The sequence below is a fragment of the Chiloscyllium plagiosum genome, unplaced genomic scaffold (assembly GCF_037043375.1).
Source record: "Chiloscyllium plagiosum isolate Xiang-an unplaced genomic scaffold, Cpla_swu_hap1 HiC_scaffold_5, whole genome shotgun sequence".
NCBI lineage: Eukaryota > Metazoa > Chordata > Chondrichthyes > Orectolobiformes > Hemiscylliidae > Chiloscyllium > Chiloscyllium plagiosum.
Genome location: NW_028270143.1, coordinates 109,864,860 through 109,886,721, shown reverse-complemented (window position 1 = coordinate 109,886,721; position 21,862 = coordinate 109,864,860). Strand labels below are relative to the sequence as shown.

General features: G+C 41.9%; 1 protein-coding gene across 1 annotated transcript in view; it reads left to right on the top strand.

The window, feature by feature from the left end:
• Positions 1 to 21,862, top strand: part of rnf32 (ring finger protein 32) — a 59,285-nt gene that overhangs the window by 14,654 nt on the left and 22,769 nt on the right. The window contains exons 4-7 of the mRNA XM_043690713.2: positions 5,211 to 5,353; positions 6,528 to 6,560; positions 6,762 to 6,886; positions 16,968 to 17,076. Coding sequence (XP_043546648.2) covers positions 5,211 to 5,353; positions 6,528 to 6,560; positions 6,762 to 6,886; positions 16,968 to 17,076 — 410 coding nt within the window. The remainder of the gene's footprint in view (positions 1 to 5,210; positions 5,354 to 6,527; positions 6,561 to 6,761; positions 6,887 to 16,967; positions 17,077 to 21,862) is intronic.

The following is a 21,862-nucleotide window of genomic DNA, read 5'->3' as shown; positions in this document are numbered from 1 at the left end:
TCACCTAAAATCCATGTAAGTCTTTTCAGAACCCTTTTGAGTTTCACAACATCCTTCCGATAGGAAGGAGACCAGAATTGCACGCAATATTCCAAAAGTGGCCTAACCAATATCATGACCTCTCAACTCCTGCACTCAATACCCTGACTAATGAAGGAAAGCATACCAAACACCTTCTTCACTATCCTAATTACCTGTGACTCTACTTGCAAGGAACTATGAACCTGCACTTCAAGGTCTCTTTGTTCAGCAACACATCCTAGGACCTTACCATTAAGTATATAAGTCCTGCTAAGATTTGCTTTCCTAAAAGGCCGCACCTCACATTTACCTAAATTAAACTCCATCTGCCACTCCTCAGCCCATTGGCTCATGTGACCATCGTTGTAATCTGAGGTAACCTTCTTCACTGGTGTAATCTGCAAATTTACTAACTATACCTCTTCGGCCTACATCCAAATCATTTATATAAATGATGAGGAAAACAGAGGTACTTAACAGATATAAAGGAAATAAATCAAATGAGCCCTAATGGAGAATAGAAAGTGCAGGGGGAACTTAAGCATGCAGTTAGGAGAGCAAAGAGAAGCATGGTAAATCAATGGCAGATGAGATTAAGGAGTATCCCAAATAAGTATATCAAGGGGATGAAGATAACCATGAAAAGAGTAGGGCCCATTAAGGACCAAGGGGACAAATTGTGGGTGGGGTGTTAAACAAATACTTTGCATCTTCCTTCACTTTGGAGAAGGAGGTTTTCGGTACAGAATTATATTTTTTTATTCATTTACAAGATGAGGGCATCGCTGGCTAGGTCAGAATATACTGGCCAATCCTAATTGCCCAGACGGCAGTTACTCGGCAATCACAATTCTGTGGATCTGGAGTCACGTGTAGGCCAAACCAGAGAAGGGTGGTAATTCCCTTCCCTAATAGCTGTTAGTGAACCAGATGGGGTTTTTTTTCAACAATTGACAGTGGATGTATGGTCAAATTTAGACTCTAAACCCAGATTTTTGTTGAATCCAAATACCACCATCTGCCATGGCAGGATTTGAATCCCGGTCCCCAGAACATTACATGGGTCTCTGGATTAACAGTCCAGCAATAATACCATTCCCTGGGAAAGACTTCAGGAAGACAAACTGTGAGATCCTTGAGGAGTTTGTCATAGGGAGTGAGGAGGTATTAGAGATTTTGCAGCCTTGAAAGTGGACGAACCCCCAGATCCAGATAGATCATATCCCAGGCTGCTCTGGGAGATGAGGGAGGAAATTACAGGGGTTCTCACACAAACTTTAACTTCCTTTCTAGCCAAACAGGATGTCTCGGTGGACTGGAGGGCTGCTAATATGATTCCACTTTTCAAGAAGGGAGGTAAAGATAAATGATAGAGTTATAGACCAGTGAGTTCCATGTCAGTGGTAGCGAAACCAGAGGAGGAAATTCTGAAGAAGAGAATTAATTTCCACTTAGAATGGCAAGGTTTGATCAGGGATAGTCAGTGTGGCTTTGTCAGAAGGAGGTCATGAATAACAAATTTGATTGAATTTTTCAAGGAGGCAATCAGGTGTGTAGATTTGGGCAGTGTAATTGATATCATTTATATAGACTTCAGCAAAACCTTTGCCAAGGTGCTACATGGGAAACAGACAAAGAAGGATAAAGCACATGGGATCCAGGGTAACCTGGCAAGTTGGATCCAAAATTGGCTTAGTGGTAGGTTGAAGAGGATGATGGGAGAGGACTGTTTGTGTGACTGAGGGCCACTGTCCAGTTGCAGACAACAGCGATCAGTGCTGAGTCCTTTATTGTTCATGATATGTATAAACAACATAGAAGAAAATGAGGGATGATAAGTAATTTTTCTGAAGAAACAAGGATTGGCCAGGTGGTCAAGTGTGAGTAAGAAGGTCTTAGGTTACAGGAGGATGTAAGATGAACAGGTCATGGCAGATGGAATTTAACCCTGACAAATGTGGGGTTATGCACTTTAGAACAAGTAACAAGGAAAGGCAGTACTCAAGGAATGGCAGGACACTAGTAAGCTCAGAGGAACAGAGAGATCTTGAGGGTCTTGTCCACAGATCCTTAAAGATGGCAGGAGAGGTTAAGATAAGGAAGAAGATGTACAAGTACTGGCCTTTATCATTCATGGTGTAAATTAGAAGAATTACATGATCATAAAGGGCCTAATGGGGTAGTAATGGAGATATTGTTTTCCCTCTGGGAGACTCCATGACCAAAGTGTGTCATGTCAGAGTAAGGGCTCACAGAATCACAGTCTGTACTGCCCAAAAGCTACTCTAAATATACACTAGTCCCATTATCCAGCATTTGGCCCGTACCCTTGAATGTTATGAAATTTCAAGTGTTTGACCAAGTACTTTTAAGGTTGTGAGGTTTTCTGCCTTAACTAGCCTCCTAGTGTTTTCCAGATACCACCCACCCTCCTGGTGAAAAGCATTTGTCTCAAATCCCCTTTAAATCTCCTGCCTTTCACCTTAAAATTATGTCCCCTTATTATTTGACCCTTCAACTAAGGGGAACAGCTGTTTTTTATCCACCCTGTCCATGCCCTTCAAAATCTTATACACCTCTTGTCTTCTCTGCTCTGAAGAAAACAACCCAAGCTTATCCAGCCTCTCTTCATAGAAAACTGCTCCATCCCAGTCATCATCCTCTGCACCTCCTACAGTGCAGTTATAGTACATCCTTCGTATTTGCAGTGACCAGAATTGCACATAGTATTCCAGCTGTGACCTAACCAAAGTTCTGCAGAGATTATGATGGAGCCACAACATGTAGTTCCAGGAAATTGTCCTGGATGCACCTTATGAATTCTTCCTTGTAGCTAACTTTGCCACTTTGATTTTCCCAATGTGAATTAAAGTCCCCCATGGTTACTGCCATTTTTACACATCATCATTATCTCATGATTTATTCTTTGTTCCACAGAACAACTAATGTTAATGGGACTACAGATCACACCCAGCAGTGTCTTCTTCCTTTGTTATTTCCTAACTCCATTCATATATATCCTATGCATTCCCATCCAAGATAATTTCTTACTATCACACTTACTCCACCTTGTACTAACAAAGCTCCCTTCCATTCGTGACTGTCTTCTCGAAAAGTCACATACCCCTGAATATTAAGGTCCCAACTTTGATCTCCCTATCTCTATAAGAACATACCCATTAAACTTTATTTGTGCCATTCATTCGCTTATTTCGTTCTGGGTATGACATGTCTTTAAGTAAAGAAACATGAATTTTGCCTTTTTATGATTTTTCCCATCTTTGACCCTATTTGAAGCTGTTTTCTTATATTTACACTCCATCCTTTCCTGTCCCATTTGGGGAGCCATCAAAATAGTTGCCTTGCAATGTCACCATATTGTTTTGGTTTCTAAGGCTACATTTTCCTTCTCCCGTATCTCGCGCTTCTCTAATTAGTTGAAAGCCCTCTCTACAGTCCTAATCAATTGATTTTTTAGATTAGATTCCCTACAGTGTGGAAACAGGCCCTTTGGCCCAACAAGTCCACACTGACCCTCCAAAGAGTAACCCACCCAGACCCATTCCCCTACATTTACCCTGACTATTGCACCTAACACTACAGCAATTTAGCATGGCCAATTCACCTAACCCGCACATCTTTGTGACTGTGGGAGGAAACCGGAGCACCTGGAGGAAACCCATGCAGACACGGGGAGAACGTGCAAACTCCACACAGTTGCCCAAGGTGGGAATTGAACCCTGGTCCCTGGCACTGTGAGGGCAGCAGTGCTAACCACTGAGCCACTGTGCTGCCCCAGGATTTTCCAGAACACTGGTCCTAGCATCATTCCAGTGAAGCCTATCCAACTAGAACAACTCTCTTCTTCCCCTGTACTGGTCCCAGTGCCCCATGATCTGAAATCCATCCCCCATCAGTGTTGTTAGGACCAACCTGGATGATAACGACTGGATGCCTTCCCTCCTTCACAAACCGTTCTCCAGCCCTAAGGAGATATTCTTAACCCTGGCTCCAGGCAGGCAACACAGCTTTCAGTATTGCCCTTCATGGCTGTATAGAACATTGACTTTCCCTTTAATTCCACTGCGATTTTCCTATTTCCTCTCCCACATGAATGGCTTCCTGTGGCACGGTGCCTTAGTCAGTTCGTGCACAGTTCTCATTCTCATGCACACTCCTCATAATTTGGACAATGCCAGGCGCTGAGGCCTCTTGAGGGTTCCCTGGATCCCCATATCTGCTTCACCCACAATCACACCTTCCTATCCTTGATCACAGACTTAATTTGAATTGCCTAATGTAATAACTGCCTTCTGGAACAAAGTGGAGAAAGTGAGGACTGTAGATGCTGGAGATTAGAGTCAAGAGTGTGGTGCTGGAAAAGCACAGCAGGTCAGACATCATCTGAGGAGCAGGAGAATCAACATTTCAGGCATAAGTCCTTCATCAGGAATATCCTGAAACATTGATTCTCCTGCTTCTTTTGTGCTTTTCCAGCACCACACTCTCAACTCCTGGAACAAAGTTTCCAGATAAATGTACCCCTTTCTGATGTGGTGCAAAATCAGCAGCTCAACTTAGACTCAAAGTTGCACTTCATTCAAAAATGTGGAATATCCAATTCAATGGATGGAGAGGAAGAGGAACTATTGTGAAAGGATGGTTATGAAACTGAAATGCAATGCACTGCATCTGATCCAGAGTGAGATCCTTGCAATCAAGCTGTAACCAAAGTGATTCAAGATAAACTTGATGGACTAATTTTGGTGGATGATGAAAAGACTGAATTTGATAGTTTCTTCAATGCTGTGGTTGGGTTTTAAACTATCCTTTAGAATAATTTAACTGAATAAAATATGATACATTGAGTTAATTTGAATTAGTGGTGTTGTTCATTTCACATTTCAAAATGGCAGCCACTTACACCAGCCCTGGCAGTACACATTTTACACTCACTGTCAAATTCGACCATTGTTTTTAGAATGATTTTTTGAGTTTTCAAAAGTTGACTTAGATACCATGATCTATGCAAATTATCATTGAGACATTTTGAAAGTTTCAAATATAATTGAAATGAGCATGTTATTGTCAAATCTCAAAAATGGCCCCGATCCAGTTCGAATGGTTTCAGTTTTATCAGCTAGAAAACCCAAGGCTTATATCTTACATTATTTATTCATCCTCTTAAGCACAGAAATTGGGTCTCATTGATGCACCTAAAGCACTGTTAACAGATAGTGAATGGCAGCTGGTGAAAAAGCGATCAGTACAACAGGGAGATTCAGCACAGCCCTGTGCTATATGCAGAGAAGAATTTGGTATGCAGGAACAGGTAGGTGCTTTGAAAAACAGCATCAAATACTTTTCACTTTACTGGAGGGGCTCTCCTCTGACTTACAATGAAACTAAGTAAATTTATTGTATTCTGTTTGAAAACAGTAATTGTGATATGAGTGCATAGTACCAACCAGTTAAAATAGTTGTGCAGTACATGCTAAGCACATTCTACACCATATCCCCTCACCTCTTCTACCAAAAACATGTTATTATGGTGAAACTATAATTCTTTTTACTCGAAGTTAGAAACCTTGGTAAGTTAGGTGCTACATTGTTCAGGAACATTCTGCTAATCCAACAAAAACTGTGGGATGGATGACAATTACAAACTAGGCCTCGCAGCGAGAGTATGAAACACAGGAGTGCTGCAATGAGATGTAGACATGTTCAGTGAGTGGGCAACAAAATAGAAGCTGAATTATAATGTGGGGAAGTTATTCAATTTTGTCATAAGCAGAGCACAATGTTTTGCGAAGATATGAAACTTGAATGTGAAGATACAAGAATTGCAGAAAGTGGAAGTACAGCAAGTAATTAGGAAAGCAAATGACATGTTGGGCTTTATTACAAAGGAGAGCTCAGTACTAAAATAAGGAAAATTTACAATGGCATACGTTAAGACCATGCTTGGAGGTTTTGAATTTTTTTAAAGATCAATTTTGGTCTTTATTTCTCGGGTTGGATGTATTTGGAAGTATCACAGTGAGGAATCATAAAAGTGGTCCCTGGGATGAGAAGGATTTCCTGTGAAGGGAGGCTCAGTAAAGTCAGCCTATATGTTCAGAAGAATGAGAGGCCCTCTCATTCAAACAGACCAGATTCTGAAAGGGCTTGTCAGGGTAAGCACTGAGAGATTGGGCAAAAATGACAGAGTATGGCTGGGAGGAGGTGGGGGAGGGAAGGCATTGAGCACAGTGGAGAGTTAAGATTTAAATGTTGTGTGGAGAAGTAGGAATTAGAGTACACCAAGGGCTCCCTCCGAATATAGTATGCCTCCTCTTTCATGCACATTTGAACATCTGTCCAGTTTATCAGATTCTGGCATTAACCCTTAGTTTTTTTTACTTACACAGGGTCAGCGAGCTGATTAGCATAAACATGGCATGATATCAGAAACTATTGTATAAGCTAACACTCAGTTACTTTTTTTTAATTGTTCTATGAAACAGGTGCTGCTCTCTTGCTCTCATGTTTTTCATAGGGTAAGTAAAAATCATACAGAAAAATCATTAGAATTTCCAGTTTTTAAAAATATTTCTTCTTGATACTCTGCCTAACTTGGGAAATATTACATGATCTTGAACAACCATTTAGATGTTTCAGTGTTAAGATAGACCTTTTAAATTTGATTGACAGTGTATGAGCATTTATTGACACTATTTGTTTGTACCTTTGTTCTGAAGATTTGTATGCAAGCCTTTGAAAAGTTCTCTGGGAGAAAGAGTTGCCCCATGTGCAGGAAGGAGCAATACCAGACCAGGGTAATTCATGATGGAGCTCGACTGTACAAGATAAAATGTGCTACAAGGTATGCACTTGATAATAACATTGAGATCTTATAGAAAAATATTGTGTTTATTTTTATTCTTAATAAGTTAAAGAAAGAACAGTGATACATAGATCAAGGTAGAGATGTATAAAATCAAAACAGTAGTATAAGGTATTTTTGATTAGATTCCCTACAGTGTGGCCCTTTGGCCCAACACGCCTACACCGACCCTCTGAAGAGCAACCCACCCAAACCCATTCCCCTACATTTACTCCTGACTAATGTACCTAACACTATGGGCAATTTAGCATGGCCAATTCACCTAACCTGCACATCTTTGGACTGTGGGAGGAAACCAGAGCACCCGGAGGAAACCCACACAGACACAAGGAGAATGTGCAAACTCCACACAGACAGTTGCACAAGGCAGGAATTGAACCCTGGTCCCTGGTACTGTGAGGCAGCAGTGCTAATCACTACACTACCGTGCTGCCACAGGATTTGCCAGGACACTGGTCCTAGCATCATTCCAGTGAAGCCTATCCAACCAGAACAACTCTCTTCTTCCCCTGGCGAAAGAACAACAGATGACACAAGGAATACTTTTTTTTATTCAACATGTGATTATGATTTAGCTCTCTCTGGTGGACAGAGTGGTGGCACAGATTTGGAGTTAGCTTTCTGAGTGTGATGACTTATGAGCTAAATGCTGGAAAACAATATTAGCATGGATGGATGTTTGATGACTGATAGGGACTCAATAGGCTGAAGGGCCTCTTTCCATCTTGTAGAATTCCATGATTCTATATGCATCACCTCAAATGCAAGTGATGCATTTTGGAAGATGCAATTCCAGAGTGAACTATACAATAAATGGAAAAGTCCTGGGGAAAATTGATGTACAGAGAGATCGATCTGTGTGTTCAGGTCCATTGTTCCCTGAAGGTGGCAATGCAGGTCAGTAGAGTCATCAAGAAGGCCTATGGCATGCTTTCCTTCATCGGACAGGTATTGAGTACAAGAGTTGGCAGGTCACGTTACAATTGTATAAGACTTTGGTTCGGCCACATTTGGAATATTGCATACAGTTCTGGTCGCCACATTACCAAAAGGATGTGGATGTTTTGGAGAGGGTGGAGAGGAGGTTCAATAGGATGTTGCCTGGTATGGAGGGTGTTAGCCATGAAGGGAGGTTGATTGGATTAGGATTATTTTCATTGGAAAGACAGAGGTTGAGGGAGTTGAAAATGTGTTGCTGGAACAGCGCAGCAGGTCAAGCAGCATCCAGGGAACAGGAGAATCGACATTTCGGGCATAAGCCCTTCTTCAGGAATCCTGAAGAAGGGCTTATGCCCGAAACGTCGATTCTCCTGTTCCCTGGACGGTGCCTGACCTGCTGCGCTGTTCCAGCAACACATTTTCAGCTCTGATCTCCAGCATCTGCAGACCTCACTTTCTCCTCAAAGAGGTTGAGGGGGGACCAGATTAAGGCCTAGAAAATCATTAGAGGTGTAGACAAGGTAGACAGCAAGAAACTTTTTCCCAGAGTTGAGGACTCAATGACCAGGGGTTACGGGTTCAAAGTGAGAGGGGAAACGTTTAGGGGAGATATACGTGGAAAGTTCTTTACGCAGAGGGTGATGGGTGCCTGGAATGAATTGCCAGCGGAGGTGGTAGGAGTGGGAATGAAAGTGTCATTTAAGATGCATCTCGACAGATAGGTGAATGGGCAGGGAGCAAGGGGATACAGATTCTTAGAAAATAGACAGCGGATTTAGACAGAGGATCTGGATCAGCGTACGCTTGGAGGGCCAAAGGGCCTGTTCCTGTGCTGTAATGTTCTTTGTTCTATAACTAGATTTCTCCCCAAGACTGCTGCTGCAGACTAGATAGACCAAGTGGCCTGTCTCTATACCTTACAGTTAAGAGTTCTGATGTATGATTCTGTATGGTTCATAGACAAATTTAGCTTTCTTAACAGGAGCATCATTAGTACCTCTTATTCCAAGAGTATAGTTATTACATTTTTCAAATCTTAAACTTTGTGTTCTGTGGTGGCACACCAGATGGTCTCCTTCTTCAAAGACTGCAATTTTCCCTCCCACGTGGTCGATGATGCCTTCCAGTGCATCTCATCCACTTCCCGAACCTCTGCCCTCAAACTACACCCCTCCAACCACAACAAGGACAGAACCCCCCCTCACTTTCCACCCCACCAACCTCCATATACATCGCATCATCCTTCACCTATAAATGGACCCCACCACCAGAGATATATTTGCCTTTCTACTCCATCTGCTTTTCATAAAGACTATTCCCTCCATGACTCCCTTGTCAGGTCCACGACCCCCGCACCCTCCCCTCTTGGCACCTTCCCCTGCCACAGCAAGAATTGCAAAACCTGTGCCCACACCTCCCCCCTCACCTCCATCCAAGGTCCCAAAGAAGCCTTCCACATTCATCAGAGCTTTACCTTCCACCAATGTCATTTACTGTATCTGTTGCTCCAGATGCGGTCTCCTCTACATTGGGGAGACAGGACGCCTGCTTGCGGACTGCTTTAGAGAACACCTCTGGGACACCCGCACCAACCAATCCCACCATCCCGCAGCCGAACACTTCAACTCTCCCACCCATTTCACCAAGGACATGCAGGTTCTGGGCCTCCTCCATCGCCACACCCTAACTACCCAAAGCCTGGAGGAAGAACGCCTCATCTTCCGCCTTGGGAACCTCAAACCACACGGCATCAATGTGGACTTCACTAGTTTTCTCATTTCCCCTCCCCCCACCTTATCCCAATTCCAATCTTCCAACTCAGCACCACCCTCATGACCTGTCCTACCTGTCCCATCTTCCTTCTCACCTATCTGCTCCACCCTCCTCTCTGACCTATTACCATTAACCCCACCTCCAACTACCTATAGCACTCTCAGCTACCTTCACTGCAGCCCCACCCCCTCCCATTTATCTCTCAGCACCCTCAGCTCACAAGCCCTTATTCCTGATGAAGGACTCTTGCCCGAAACATCGATTCTCCTGCTCCTCGGTAGCTGCCTGGCCTGCTGCGCTTTTCCAGTGCCACATTCTTGACTCTGATCTCCAGCATCTGCAGACCTCACTTTCTCCTTAGGGATAATGGTTGTCAATTACTGGACCCATGTGACATTCCATTTCCTGTGAACAGAAATCCTCTTCCACAACTTAATCAGAGTAGGTTTTGTGCTGCCAGGAGACTGACTCTCTTACATTAATTGCACCCAGTTGCCCCGTTTCCCATCACAATGGCCCACATGCCACAACCAGTATTCTGGAAAAGACAGGAACTGTGCCTACCTGGAGTTGGAAAATTATATCAGTGTTCATTCTCAAGCAGTTATGGTCACTCATTCCCTAGACAGGTCAATATGAAATTATTTTTTTTAAAAAAGTACAACAACAATAAAAAAAATACTTATACTTTAGTTTGCGTTCATTTACTGGGGGGCGTGATTGCCTCGTGGTATTGGTGCTAGGCTATAACCCATTGACTCCCACAGCTAATCACAGTGAATTATAATTTCAGGGATCAGATAATATCCTGTAGCACCCAGGTTCAAATCCTGCCATGGCAAATGATAGCATTTGAATTCAAAAGGAATCTGGAAAATTAGTAGTCTAAGGATGACTACATGACCACTGGCAATTGTCAGGGAGAAAAATCCATCTGGTTTGCTAATTCCCTTTAGGAAATCTACCATGTTTACCTGATCTGGCCTACATGAGACTCCAGACCCACAGCAATGTGGTTGACTCTTAACTACCGTTTAGCCAATAAATGCTGGCCTAGCAAGTGACAACCACTTGCTGTGGATGAATAAATTACAAAAAATCGTGGATGCAAGGGGATAACTGATTCAATATTTTACAACTTGCCACACATCTCTGCAGAATCATAGAACCACTATAGTACAGAAGGAGGCCATTTGGCACATTGAGTCTACACCAACCCTGGAAGAGCATCTCAACCAGACTCAGACTCCTATCACATCTCATAACCTCACATTTCCCATGGCTAATCCATCCAGCCTAGACATACCTGAACACTACAGACAATTCCAGCATGGCCAATCCACCTAACCTGCATGTCTTTGGACTTTCAGGGGAAACTGGAGCACCCAGAGAAATCCCACGCAGACATGGGAAGAACGTGCAAACTCCACACAGACAGTCACCTAAGGCTGAAATTGCGTACAGGTCCCTGGCACTGTGAGGCGGCAGTGCTAACCACTGAGCCACTGTGCCACAAAGTTTTCTTTTACAACAATCAGCACATGTGATTGGGATGGAAAGAAATGTGCCCTAAAAGATTGCAGAGTTCTGGGGGAACTACAATAATCCTAAAGCTTCTGGTAGAGACCTTATATTTTTATTTTGCTATATTTTTGATTGTTGACTGAAATGGGTGAAGAACTGGCTGCACTTTTTAAAAGCTTGTTACCTGAATCTCAGTGTAGAAGTTGCTTACCCAGCTGTTGTTTCAAGAAGTGGGGAAAGCCTAGTTAAAGATGATTCTGGATCAGTGGTGCTGGAAGAGCACAGCAATTCAGGCAGCATCCGAGGACAGGCAAAATCGACGTTTCGGGCAAAAGCCCTTCATCAGGAATGATTCCTGATGAAGGGCTTTTGCCCGAAACGTCGATTTTGCCTGTCCTCGGATGCTGCCTGAATTGCTGTGCTCTTCCAGCACCACTGATCCAGAATCTGGTTTCCAGCATCTGCAGTCATTGTTTTTACCTAGTTAAAGATGAGCTGAGGCCATTGGAATCTATCTATGAATGGAGATTTGACCAGCAACTGTGGCTGTAATATGTCTGTGAAATGGTGACCAGTTAACAATGACAAAGGTCTCCAGCCTGCCAACAACTATGTGATTGGCTCCCAGGTAGCTGAACAGCTTGTGAATATAAATATTTGGGTCAGATGCTGTCGGACCTTTGGAGGGGAAAGAGCTGTTTTTGCCAAGCAGTTAACAGCATTTCGAGCCTGAAGATAGCCAGTTTATTTCCCTCATCAGTTGTTGTAACCTGTGATGTTTAATTAATAAGTCAGAGACTTTTATACATGTGAACCAGTCACCCTGTGTGCCTCCTGCAAACAAGTAAAAGTATCTGGAGAAGGAAGATTGAGAAACCTATTCAGATCAGCATAAACACTGCCTGAAGAAGGGCTTATGCCCGAAACGTCGATTCTCCTGTTCCCTGGATGCTGCCTGACCTGCTGCGCTTTTCCAGCAACACATTTCCAGCTATAAACACTGCTCAGCAAACCCAATGGCCAGGGACCACCAAGCTGCTCTTCCAATCTTTCCTTCCACCCATTTTCTTTGTTTTTGTCAGTGTCTGTCTGCATGTCTAGGTAGAAGGACAGGTTCATAAATGAGTTAGAGTTTTAACTAGTAGAGTTATATGTCAATGGCTCATCGTTATCAATGGCTCATTAGTTCCTTCTAGAAATAAAAATGTCTCTATTGCTACTTCTACTTTTGCTTTATATTATAATATAAATTATATTCTATAAATGGTCACATAGGAAAACAAATGGGAAGAAGAGACTCAGAGACAGAAACAAAAACAGAAATTGCTGGTAAAGCTCAGCGGGTCTGGCAGAATCTGTGGAGAGAAATCAGAGTTAAAGTTTTGGGTCGAGTGACCCTTCTGTTTTTGTTTCTGATTTACAGCATCTGCAGTTCTTTCGGCTTTTATTCAGAGACATGATTCCCAGACTGTACATCACAGTGATATTGGGTTTGGTTGCAATGTAAGATTGCAAGAGTAAGATTAGGGCCTGTCAAGGACAGTAGTGGGAAGTTGTGCGTGGAGTCCGAAAACGTAGGGGAGATGCAAAATCAATATTTTTTTGTCAGTATTCACACAGAAAAAGACAATGTTGTCAAGGAGAATACTGAGATACAGGTGACTAGACTAAATGGGATTGAGGTTCATAAGAAAGGAGGTGTTAGCAATTCTGGGAAGTATGAAAATAGAAAAGTCCACTGGGCCGGATTCTCTGGGAAATTAGGGAGGGGATTGCAAAGCCTTTGGCTTCGATCTTTACGTCATCATTGTCCACAGGAATAGTGCCAGAAGACTGGAGGTTAGCAAATGTTGTCCCCTTGTACAAGAAGGAGAGTAGAGACAACCCTGGTAATTATAGACGTGTGAGCCTTACGCCGGTTATGGGTAAAGTGTTGGAAAGGATGATAAGAGTGAATTTATAATCATTTGGAAGGGATAATTTGATTAGGGATACTCAATGTGGTTTTGTGAAGGGTAGGTTGTGCTTCACAAACCTTATTGAGGTCTTTGAGAAGGGGACCAAACAGGTGGATGAGGGTAAAGTGGTTGATAAGCTTTATTTGGATTTCAGGAAAGCATTTGATAAGGTTCCCCATGAAAGGCTATTGCAGAAAATACGGAGGCATAGGATTGAGGGTGATTTATCGGTTTGGATCAGAAATTGGCTAGCTGAAAGAAGACAAAGGGTGGTGGTTGATGGGAAATGTTCATCCTGGAGTTCAGTTACTAGTGGTGTACCGCAAAGATCTGTTTTGATGCCATTGCTGTTTGTCATTTTTATAAATGACCTGGATGGGGACATAGAAGGATGGGTTAGTAAATTTGTGGATGACATTAAAGTCGGTGGAGTTGTGGGCAGTGCAGAAGGATGTTGCAGGTTACAGGGGGACATATTTAAGCTGCAGAGCTGGGCTGAGAGGTGGAAAATGGAGTTTAATGTGGAAAAGTGTGAGATGCTTCACTTTGGAAGGAGCATCAGGAATGCAGAGTACTGGGCTAATGGTAAGATTCTTGGTAGTGTGGATGAGCAGAGAGATCTTGGTGTCCATGTACATAGATCCCTGAAAGTTGTCACCCAGGTTGAAAGGGCTGTTACCTTTTATTGGTAGAGGATTGAGTTTTGGAGCATGAGGTCATGTTTTAGCTGTACAAAACTCTAGTATGGCTGCATTTGGAGTATTGCATATAATTCTCATTGCCACATTATAGGAAGGACATGGAAGCGTTGGAAAGGGTGCAGAGGAGAGTTATCAGGATGTTGCCTGCTATGAGGGAAGGTCTTATGAGGAAAGGCTGAGGGACTTGAGGCTGTTTTCGCTAGAAGAAGATTAAGAGGTGACTTAATAGAGGCATACAAGATGATCAAAGGATTAGATAGGGTGGAGATTGAGAGCCTTTTTCCTCGGATGGTGATGGCTAGCACGAGGTGACATAGCTTTAAATTGAGGGGTGATAAATATAAGACAGATGTCATAAGAGAACAGTAAGGGCATGGAATATCCTGCCTGCAACAGTAGTATACTCAGCAACATTAAGGGCATTTAAATGGTCATTGGATAAATATATGGATGATAATGGAATAGCGTGGATTAGATGGGCTTCAGATCGGTTTCATATTTCTGTGCTGGAGGGCCTGTACTGCACTGTAATGTTCTATGTTCATTATAGGAAAGATGTGGAAGCTTTAGAGAGGGTACAGAGGAGATTTACCAGGATGCTGCCTGGATTGGAGGGCATGTCTTCAGAAGAAAGATTGAGAGAGCTAGGGCTTTTCTGATTGGAACAAAGAAGGATAAGAGGTGATTTGATAGAGATGTACAAGTTGTTGAGAGGCATTGATAGAGTGGATAGCCAAAGACTTTTGCCCATGCTGTAAGTGTCTCTCACATAATTTTAAGGTAATTGGAGGAAGGTTTAGGGGAGATGTCAGAGGGAGATTCTTTACACAGAGAGTGGTGGGTGTGTGGAATGTACTGCTAGCAGTGATAGTAGAGTCAGATACATTAGGGACATTTAAGTAACTCTTGGAGAGGCACATGAAAGATAGTACAATGAAGGGTACATAGGCTAGTCTGATTTTAATGTAGGATAAAAGGCCAACACAACATTGAGGGCTGAAGGTCCTGAACTGTGCTGTATTGTTTATGCAAAAAAAGCCCTCCTTCCATCAGATCCAAGAGTGCCAACAGATCTTCTTCCACAAATTTCAGTTAGTTTCCTCAACATCCTCTCCTTTGATTGAGCCATCACATTATGTTTGGTTTATTGACTAATTTAGCTAAGTCATTAATTCTGGAAGGAGAATATTGTAGAGAAGGAGAATGAGGTAAGAGACATTAGACTAGAAAGGATTGAGGTTAGTTACTAACAGGTGTTATCAATTCTAGAAGGAGTGAAAGTAGACAAGTCCCCTGGACTGGATGGGATTTATCCGAGGATTCTCTGGGAAGCTAGGGAGGAGATAGCAGAGCCTTTGGCTTTGATATTTGAATAGTCATTGTCTACAGGTTTAGTACCAGAGGACTGGAGGATTGCAAATGTGCCCTTGTTCAAGAAGGCAGTAGAGATGACCCAGGTAATTATAGACCAGTGAGCCTTACTTCTGTTGTAGGAAAGGTTTTGGAAAGGATTCTAAGAGATAAGATTTATAATCATCTAGCAAGCAACAATTTGATTTCAGATAGTCACCATGGTTTCATCAAGGGCAGGTTGTGTCTCACAAACCTCATTGAGTTTTTTGAGAAGGTGACCAAGCATGTAGATGAGGGTAGGGCAGTTGACATGGTATACATGGACACCTTCAGTAAAGCCTTTGATAAGGTTCCACATGGTAGGATATTGGAGAAAATGCAGAGGCATGGAATTGAGGGCAATTTAGCAGTTTGCATTAGAAACTGGCTTTCTGAAAGAAGGCAGCGAGTGGTGGTTGATAGAAAATATTCAGCCTGGAGTCCAGTTCCTAGTGGTGTGCCACAAGGATCTGTTTTGGGACCACTGCTGTTTGTCATTTTTATAAATGACTTAGATACAGGCATAGGTGAATGGATTAGTAAATTTGCAGAAGGCACTAAAGTTGGTGGAGTAGTGGACAGGTTGGAAGAATATTACAGATTGCAGGGGGGGGGGGGGCTTGGATAAACTGCAGAATTGGGCTGAGAGGTGGCAAATGGAGTTCAATGCAGCTAAATGTGAGGTGATGCACTTTGGGAAGAATAACAGGAATGCAGAGTACTGGGTCAATGGAAAGATTCTTGGTAGTGTGGATGTGCAGAGGGATCTTGGAGTCCATGTACATAGATCCCTGAAAGTTGCCACCCAGGTGGATAGTGCTGTTAAGAAGGCATACAGTGTGTTAGGTTTCATTTATAGGGGGATTGAGTTCCAGAGCCGTAATATCATGCTGCAACAATACAAAACACTGGTGCGGCCACACTCGGAATATTGTGGACAGTTCTGGTCTCCATATTTTGGGAAGAATGTGGAAGCATTGGAAAAGGTGCAGAGGAGATTTACCAGGATGTTGCCTCGTCTGGAGGGAAGGACTTATGAGGAAAGGCTGAGAGACTTGGGTCTGTTCTCATTGGAAAGAAGAAGGCTAAGAGGGGATTTGATAAAGACATACAAGATGATCAGAGGATTAGATGGTGAAAGTCTTTTTCCTCGGATGATGATGTCAGCTTGTACGAGGGGGCATAACTACAAATTGAGGGGAAATAGATTTAAGACAGATGTCAGAGGCAGGTTCTTTACGCAGAAAGTGGTAAGGGTGTGGAATGCCCTACCTGCCAATGTAGTTAACTCAGCCACATTAGGGAGATTTAAATAATCCTTAGACAAGCACATGGATGATTTTGGGATAGTGTAGGGGGATGAGCTCAGAATAGCTGAGAACCACCTGATGAAGGAGCAGCGCTCTGAAAGCTAGTGCTTCCAAATAAATTTGTTGGACTATAACCTGGTGTTGTGTGACTTTTAACCATGTGGAGTGGAACTCTTCATCAGAACAGGCTTTACCTTTTAACCGATAAATTTCATTTTCAGTTTTGCTGTTACTAATTCTGTAGAATATGTGGCCATATTTTCCCAATGCTTTTTTTTCTCAAACTTTACTGAAGCTATATATAAGTGTAGCCAATGAAACCAACCTGAATATGCTTAAAAGGAATAATTGGAACTTTGACACAGTGACTTCTCAGTGACTTCCAGACCCTGATGACAAATGAAACATTTATGTGATGATTCCTTCATGCTTGAGAACTGAGTTTATGTTGATTTAACCTTAGAATTCAAGCTCAATGGCGAGGATATATTGTACGTAAATGGTACAAGGAGCTAAGACGTACTGTGCCTCCAAAGGACAGGAAACTGCGAAGAAGGTTCTATGAAGACAAGGTATGGTGATAACTTGTGGTTTTCTCCAAAAGTGCTGTTGTAAATAAGCTGTGAATTGTGCCTGTCGAAGAGAACAGGTTCAGGAATTACCAGCTGCCATATGAGAGTTTTGAATTCAAACCTAAGTCAAGGTTGACCGGGTAGAAGCTTAACGGCTGTTAAGATATTTGGGAAGCTTTCACTTACTTCACTGGTAAAAAGTAGCTATGATTACACAATAATCCCACTGGTTGAGAAGCTTCCAGGGAAAGTGGGATTACTGAACTTATTTTGTGTTTTATTATTCCACATGTGGATGTCACTAAGCACAATACTAGTTCTAAAGAAACACTAACTGATTTCTCTCCACAGATGCTGAGCTTTTCTGGCAATTTGTGGTTTTGATATGGATGTCACTGACTGGGCTAGCATGTGTTGCTTATCACTTATTGCCCATAAACTGAGTAGGTTGCTCTAGACCATGTTACAAAATCACACAACACCAGGTTATAGTCCAACAGGTTTAATTGGCAGAACTAGTTTTCGGAGCACTGCTCCTTCATCAGGTGGTTGTGGACTAAAGAGCGGCGCTCCAAAAGCTCATGCTTCCAATTAAACCTGTTGGACTATAACCTGGTGTTGTGTGATTTGTAACTTTGTCCACCCCAGTCCAACACCGGCATCTCCAAATCATAGCTCTAGACCATGTTAGCGGGCAATAAAAAGTCAACTACATTGATATGGGTCTGGAGTAACATATAGGCCAGACCAGATAAGGATGGCAGATTTCCTATACGAAAGCACATTAGTGAACCGGGTGGGTGTTTACAACAGTCAGTTACAATGTTATGATCACTATTATCGCTACCAGGTATCTTCTGCCTTTAACCTTCTAGTTGTTCAAGGATGTGGGTTTAGAAAATGCTGTTGAAGGGACATTTGAGATACTGCAGTGCAGTTTGTAATGGGGACATGTGCCAGCACTTTGCAGTGGTGAAGGAAGTGAAGGTTAAGGTGATGGATGTGGTGCCAATTATTATGGACTAGGCCAGACCCCTTTTAATAAGGTAGCCCAGACCCTAACTTTTCTAGTTGTCTTAAGCAGGTGTAGAGTGGATATTCCAGGAGCGTTGCAGCTGGCCCAACCACTTAGTTTTAAATAAAAACAGAATTTATTTACAGAATTTATTTACTACCAATTGAAATGCAAGCAAAAGAAAACAGAATTTAACTATTTGAAAACCCGACCAACAACTTAACACCAAGAGCTATTCCGATTTCCTGAAACATCCCAAAAACATACCCCCTTGGCAAAATGGTAAATTCAAACACAGATTCTTACAGGACAGATGATGTCAGAGAGAGAGAGGATCAGCATGGAGCTGTTTCTTTGGGTCTCCAGCTAAAACTAAACCAGACTAGAAAAATCACTGAATTGGGAGTCTGGCCATTCCCCCTTCATTGTTCAAGTGCTTTTAAAAAAAAACCTAAAAGCCCTTTTCCCTGATTGTTGCCTTAGGTCGTATTTGTTAGCCATAATTAAAGTGGCCAGTTCAGACATATTGGCACCTCTGCCTTTATGACCCTTGTCGAGAAAAAACAAAGGCAAAATAACCTTGTTAAAGGAGCAGCATCGTCATACCTCCCCCCCTTAAAAATCCATCAATATCCAAAGATGGCTTAATTTAGAACTCCTTAATCTTAGACTGTTAGTACATTACAACACATATACATTACATCAACTATAACGCACTACTACATTCTGTCTCAGTCTGTTTTACTCCTGCCGCTGCATACCTCTGTTTCTCAACCAAGTATCGACAGTGCATCGACAGTCACATTTTCTCATTCTGCCACATGCACAATTTTCAAATTGAACGGCTATAACAACAGGATCTATCGAAATAGTCTGGAATTTTTGTCCTTAATTTTTTCCAAAAACTTCAATGGGTTATGATGAGCATATATGATTGTCACAGATACATTACTGGTAAGATAAATGTTGAAAAGGTGTAACACCAACACCAAGCTCAAAGTTTCCTTCTCAAATGTTAAATATTTCTGCTATGAATGTTCAGTTTCCTGGAGGTCTTTCTATCTTTTCATCATCTTCCTGTAAGAGTACAGCACCAACACCCACATCACTTGCACCAATAGCCACCTTGAATGGCTTTGTGTAATTAGGTGTGGCTAATACTGGGACAGCGGTTACCACAATTTTCAAGCTGTCAAATGCCTTCTGACCGTCCGCTGTCCACTGTCCACTTCTAGCCATTCTTTAGTAATTTATGAGTGGAGCAGCCACATTGCTAAAATTTGGTACGAATTTCCAATAAAAATATTACTCAATCCCAGAAATCGTAGTACTGCTCTTTTTGTCGATGGTATGGGAAACTCCCCCATTACCTTTGTTTTTGCATTCTGTCCATGTACAATAACATGACCCAGCAAGCTGACTTGGGCTTTGGCAAATTCACTTGTAGCAAGGTTTATCACCTGCTTCCAAAGTCAATCAAATAAGTCTGATAAATGTTGTAAATGTTCCTTCCATGTATGACTAAAAAGAAATCACTGGATCATCAATATATATCACACAATTGGGTAATCTGGAAATGACCTTACTGGTTAGTTTTTGAAATGTGGCTGGTGCATTTTTCATACCAAATGGCACGACTTTAAACTGCTACAGCCCATTCAGTGTCATGAAAGCTGAAATTGTCTTCACTCTTTCAGACAAAGTTAGCTGCCAGTATCTTCTGAGCAAGAAATATAAGTTGTTTGACCCATCTTTTCAACACAATCTTCTTTTAGCTTTGCGATAGTCCACATATAACCATTGGGTACTATCTGGTTACTGTGGGTGTGCTTCAGTCACTGTAACTCACTTCGATTATGTCATCTTGGAGCACACGTTCAATTTCCTTTCGAACCTGTGGCAACTTTACAGGGTTAAGCCTATAAGGATGTTGCTTAATTGGAACAACATTTCCTATATCTGGATCATGCATCATTAGGTTAGTACTTCCCATAATTAAAGTAGCCAGTTCAGACATTTTGACACCTTTACCTTTATGACCCTTATCAAAAAAAGGGCAAAATAACCTTGTTAAAGAGGCAGCATTGTAACCCAATCAACTGGACTGTTTTGTCCTGGGCAGTGTTGAGCTTCTTCAGTGTTGTTGGAACTGCATTCATGCAAACAAGTGAGGAGTATTCCACCACACTCCTGACTTGTACCTGACAAACTCTGGGAAGTCAGAAGGTGAGTTATTTGGCACAGATATCTTAGTTTCTCAACAGGGTTTGTAGAACAACAACATTTATATGGCCAATTCAATTAATGTGGAATGGCAATTCATTCTTCATATGTAAAACTGAGTCATTCAGAGTATTGGTAAAGACCCTAAGACCATAAGATGTAGGAGCAGACGTAGACTATTCAGTCTGTTCTGCCATTCAATAAGATAATGGCTATTATAATCCTCAACTCCACTTACCTGTTTTTTCCCATTAACCCTCAATTCAGTTACTGATTAAAAATCTGTCTATCACAGCCTTGCATATATTGAACAGTCCAGTCTCGACAACTATCTGTGGTAAAGAATTTCACAGATTCATTATCCTCTGAGATAAGCATTTCTTCCTATCTCTGCCTTAAAGGGGTGACCCTTTATTTATTGATTATGCCGGTGATTCTAGACTCTCCCACAGAGGGATGCAATCTTTCAGCACCTATCCTGTCAACTCTCCAAAGAATCTTGCATGTTTCGATAAACCTGTCATTCTTCTAAACTCCAGTAATTACATGCCAGTCTACTTAACCTCTCCTCGTAAGACATACCCTCCGTACCCAGGATCATCTTTATTAGACTGACTTCAATGCCTGTTATGTCTACCTTTAAATAAAGGGTCCAAATTGTTAACAGTATTCCAACTGTAAAATGACTAATGTTTGTATAGTTTGAGCAAGATCTCCTTATTTTTATACTACACTCCCTTTGAAATAAAGCCAATAGTCCATTTCCCTTCCCCATTACCTGTTTATTGTTGCTAGCTTGATTTATGCATGACGACCTCCAAATTCTATAGCTTGCTACAGTCTTTCTCCATTTAAATCCCATTGGCTCATCTATTCTTCCTGCCGGAGTGCAGAATCTTGCATTTTTCCACTTTAATTCCATCCGCCAAGGTTTTGCCCATTCGCCTAAACTGTCTATGTCCCTCTGCAGACTCTGTGTAACCCTTGCCTTGCCACCAATTGTTATGTCATCCACATATTTGGCTATTTTACATTCACTTTCCTCATTCAAGTCTAGAATAAATATTGAAAATGTTTGTAGCCCACCACTGATCACTGTGGCATTCCATTACCTACAGATTCCCATTCTGAAAATGCCCCTTTATCCAAACTTTTTGTCATCTATTCATGAGCCAATCTTCTGTCCATACTAATATACTAACCCCATGATTTCTTAACTTATTAATTAGCTTAACATTCAGTGCCTTATCAAACTCCTTTTAGAAATTTAAATATATTACTTCTACTTGTTCCCCATTGTTGATCCTGCTTCTCATGCAATTGTTAGGCATGATTTCCCATTTGTGAAACCATGCTGACTCTGCATGATCATATTATGCATTTCTAAACATTCTGCTATTAAATCCTTTATAAAAGATTCTGTTCCCCAATAATGGATGTTAAGCTAACTGGCTTATAGTTTTTTTGTGTCTCCTTCTCTTTATAGTGATAGTTTTCGAATCCTCTGGGACTTCTTCAGAATCTAAGGATTATTGAGGGATTTCTTCC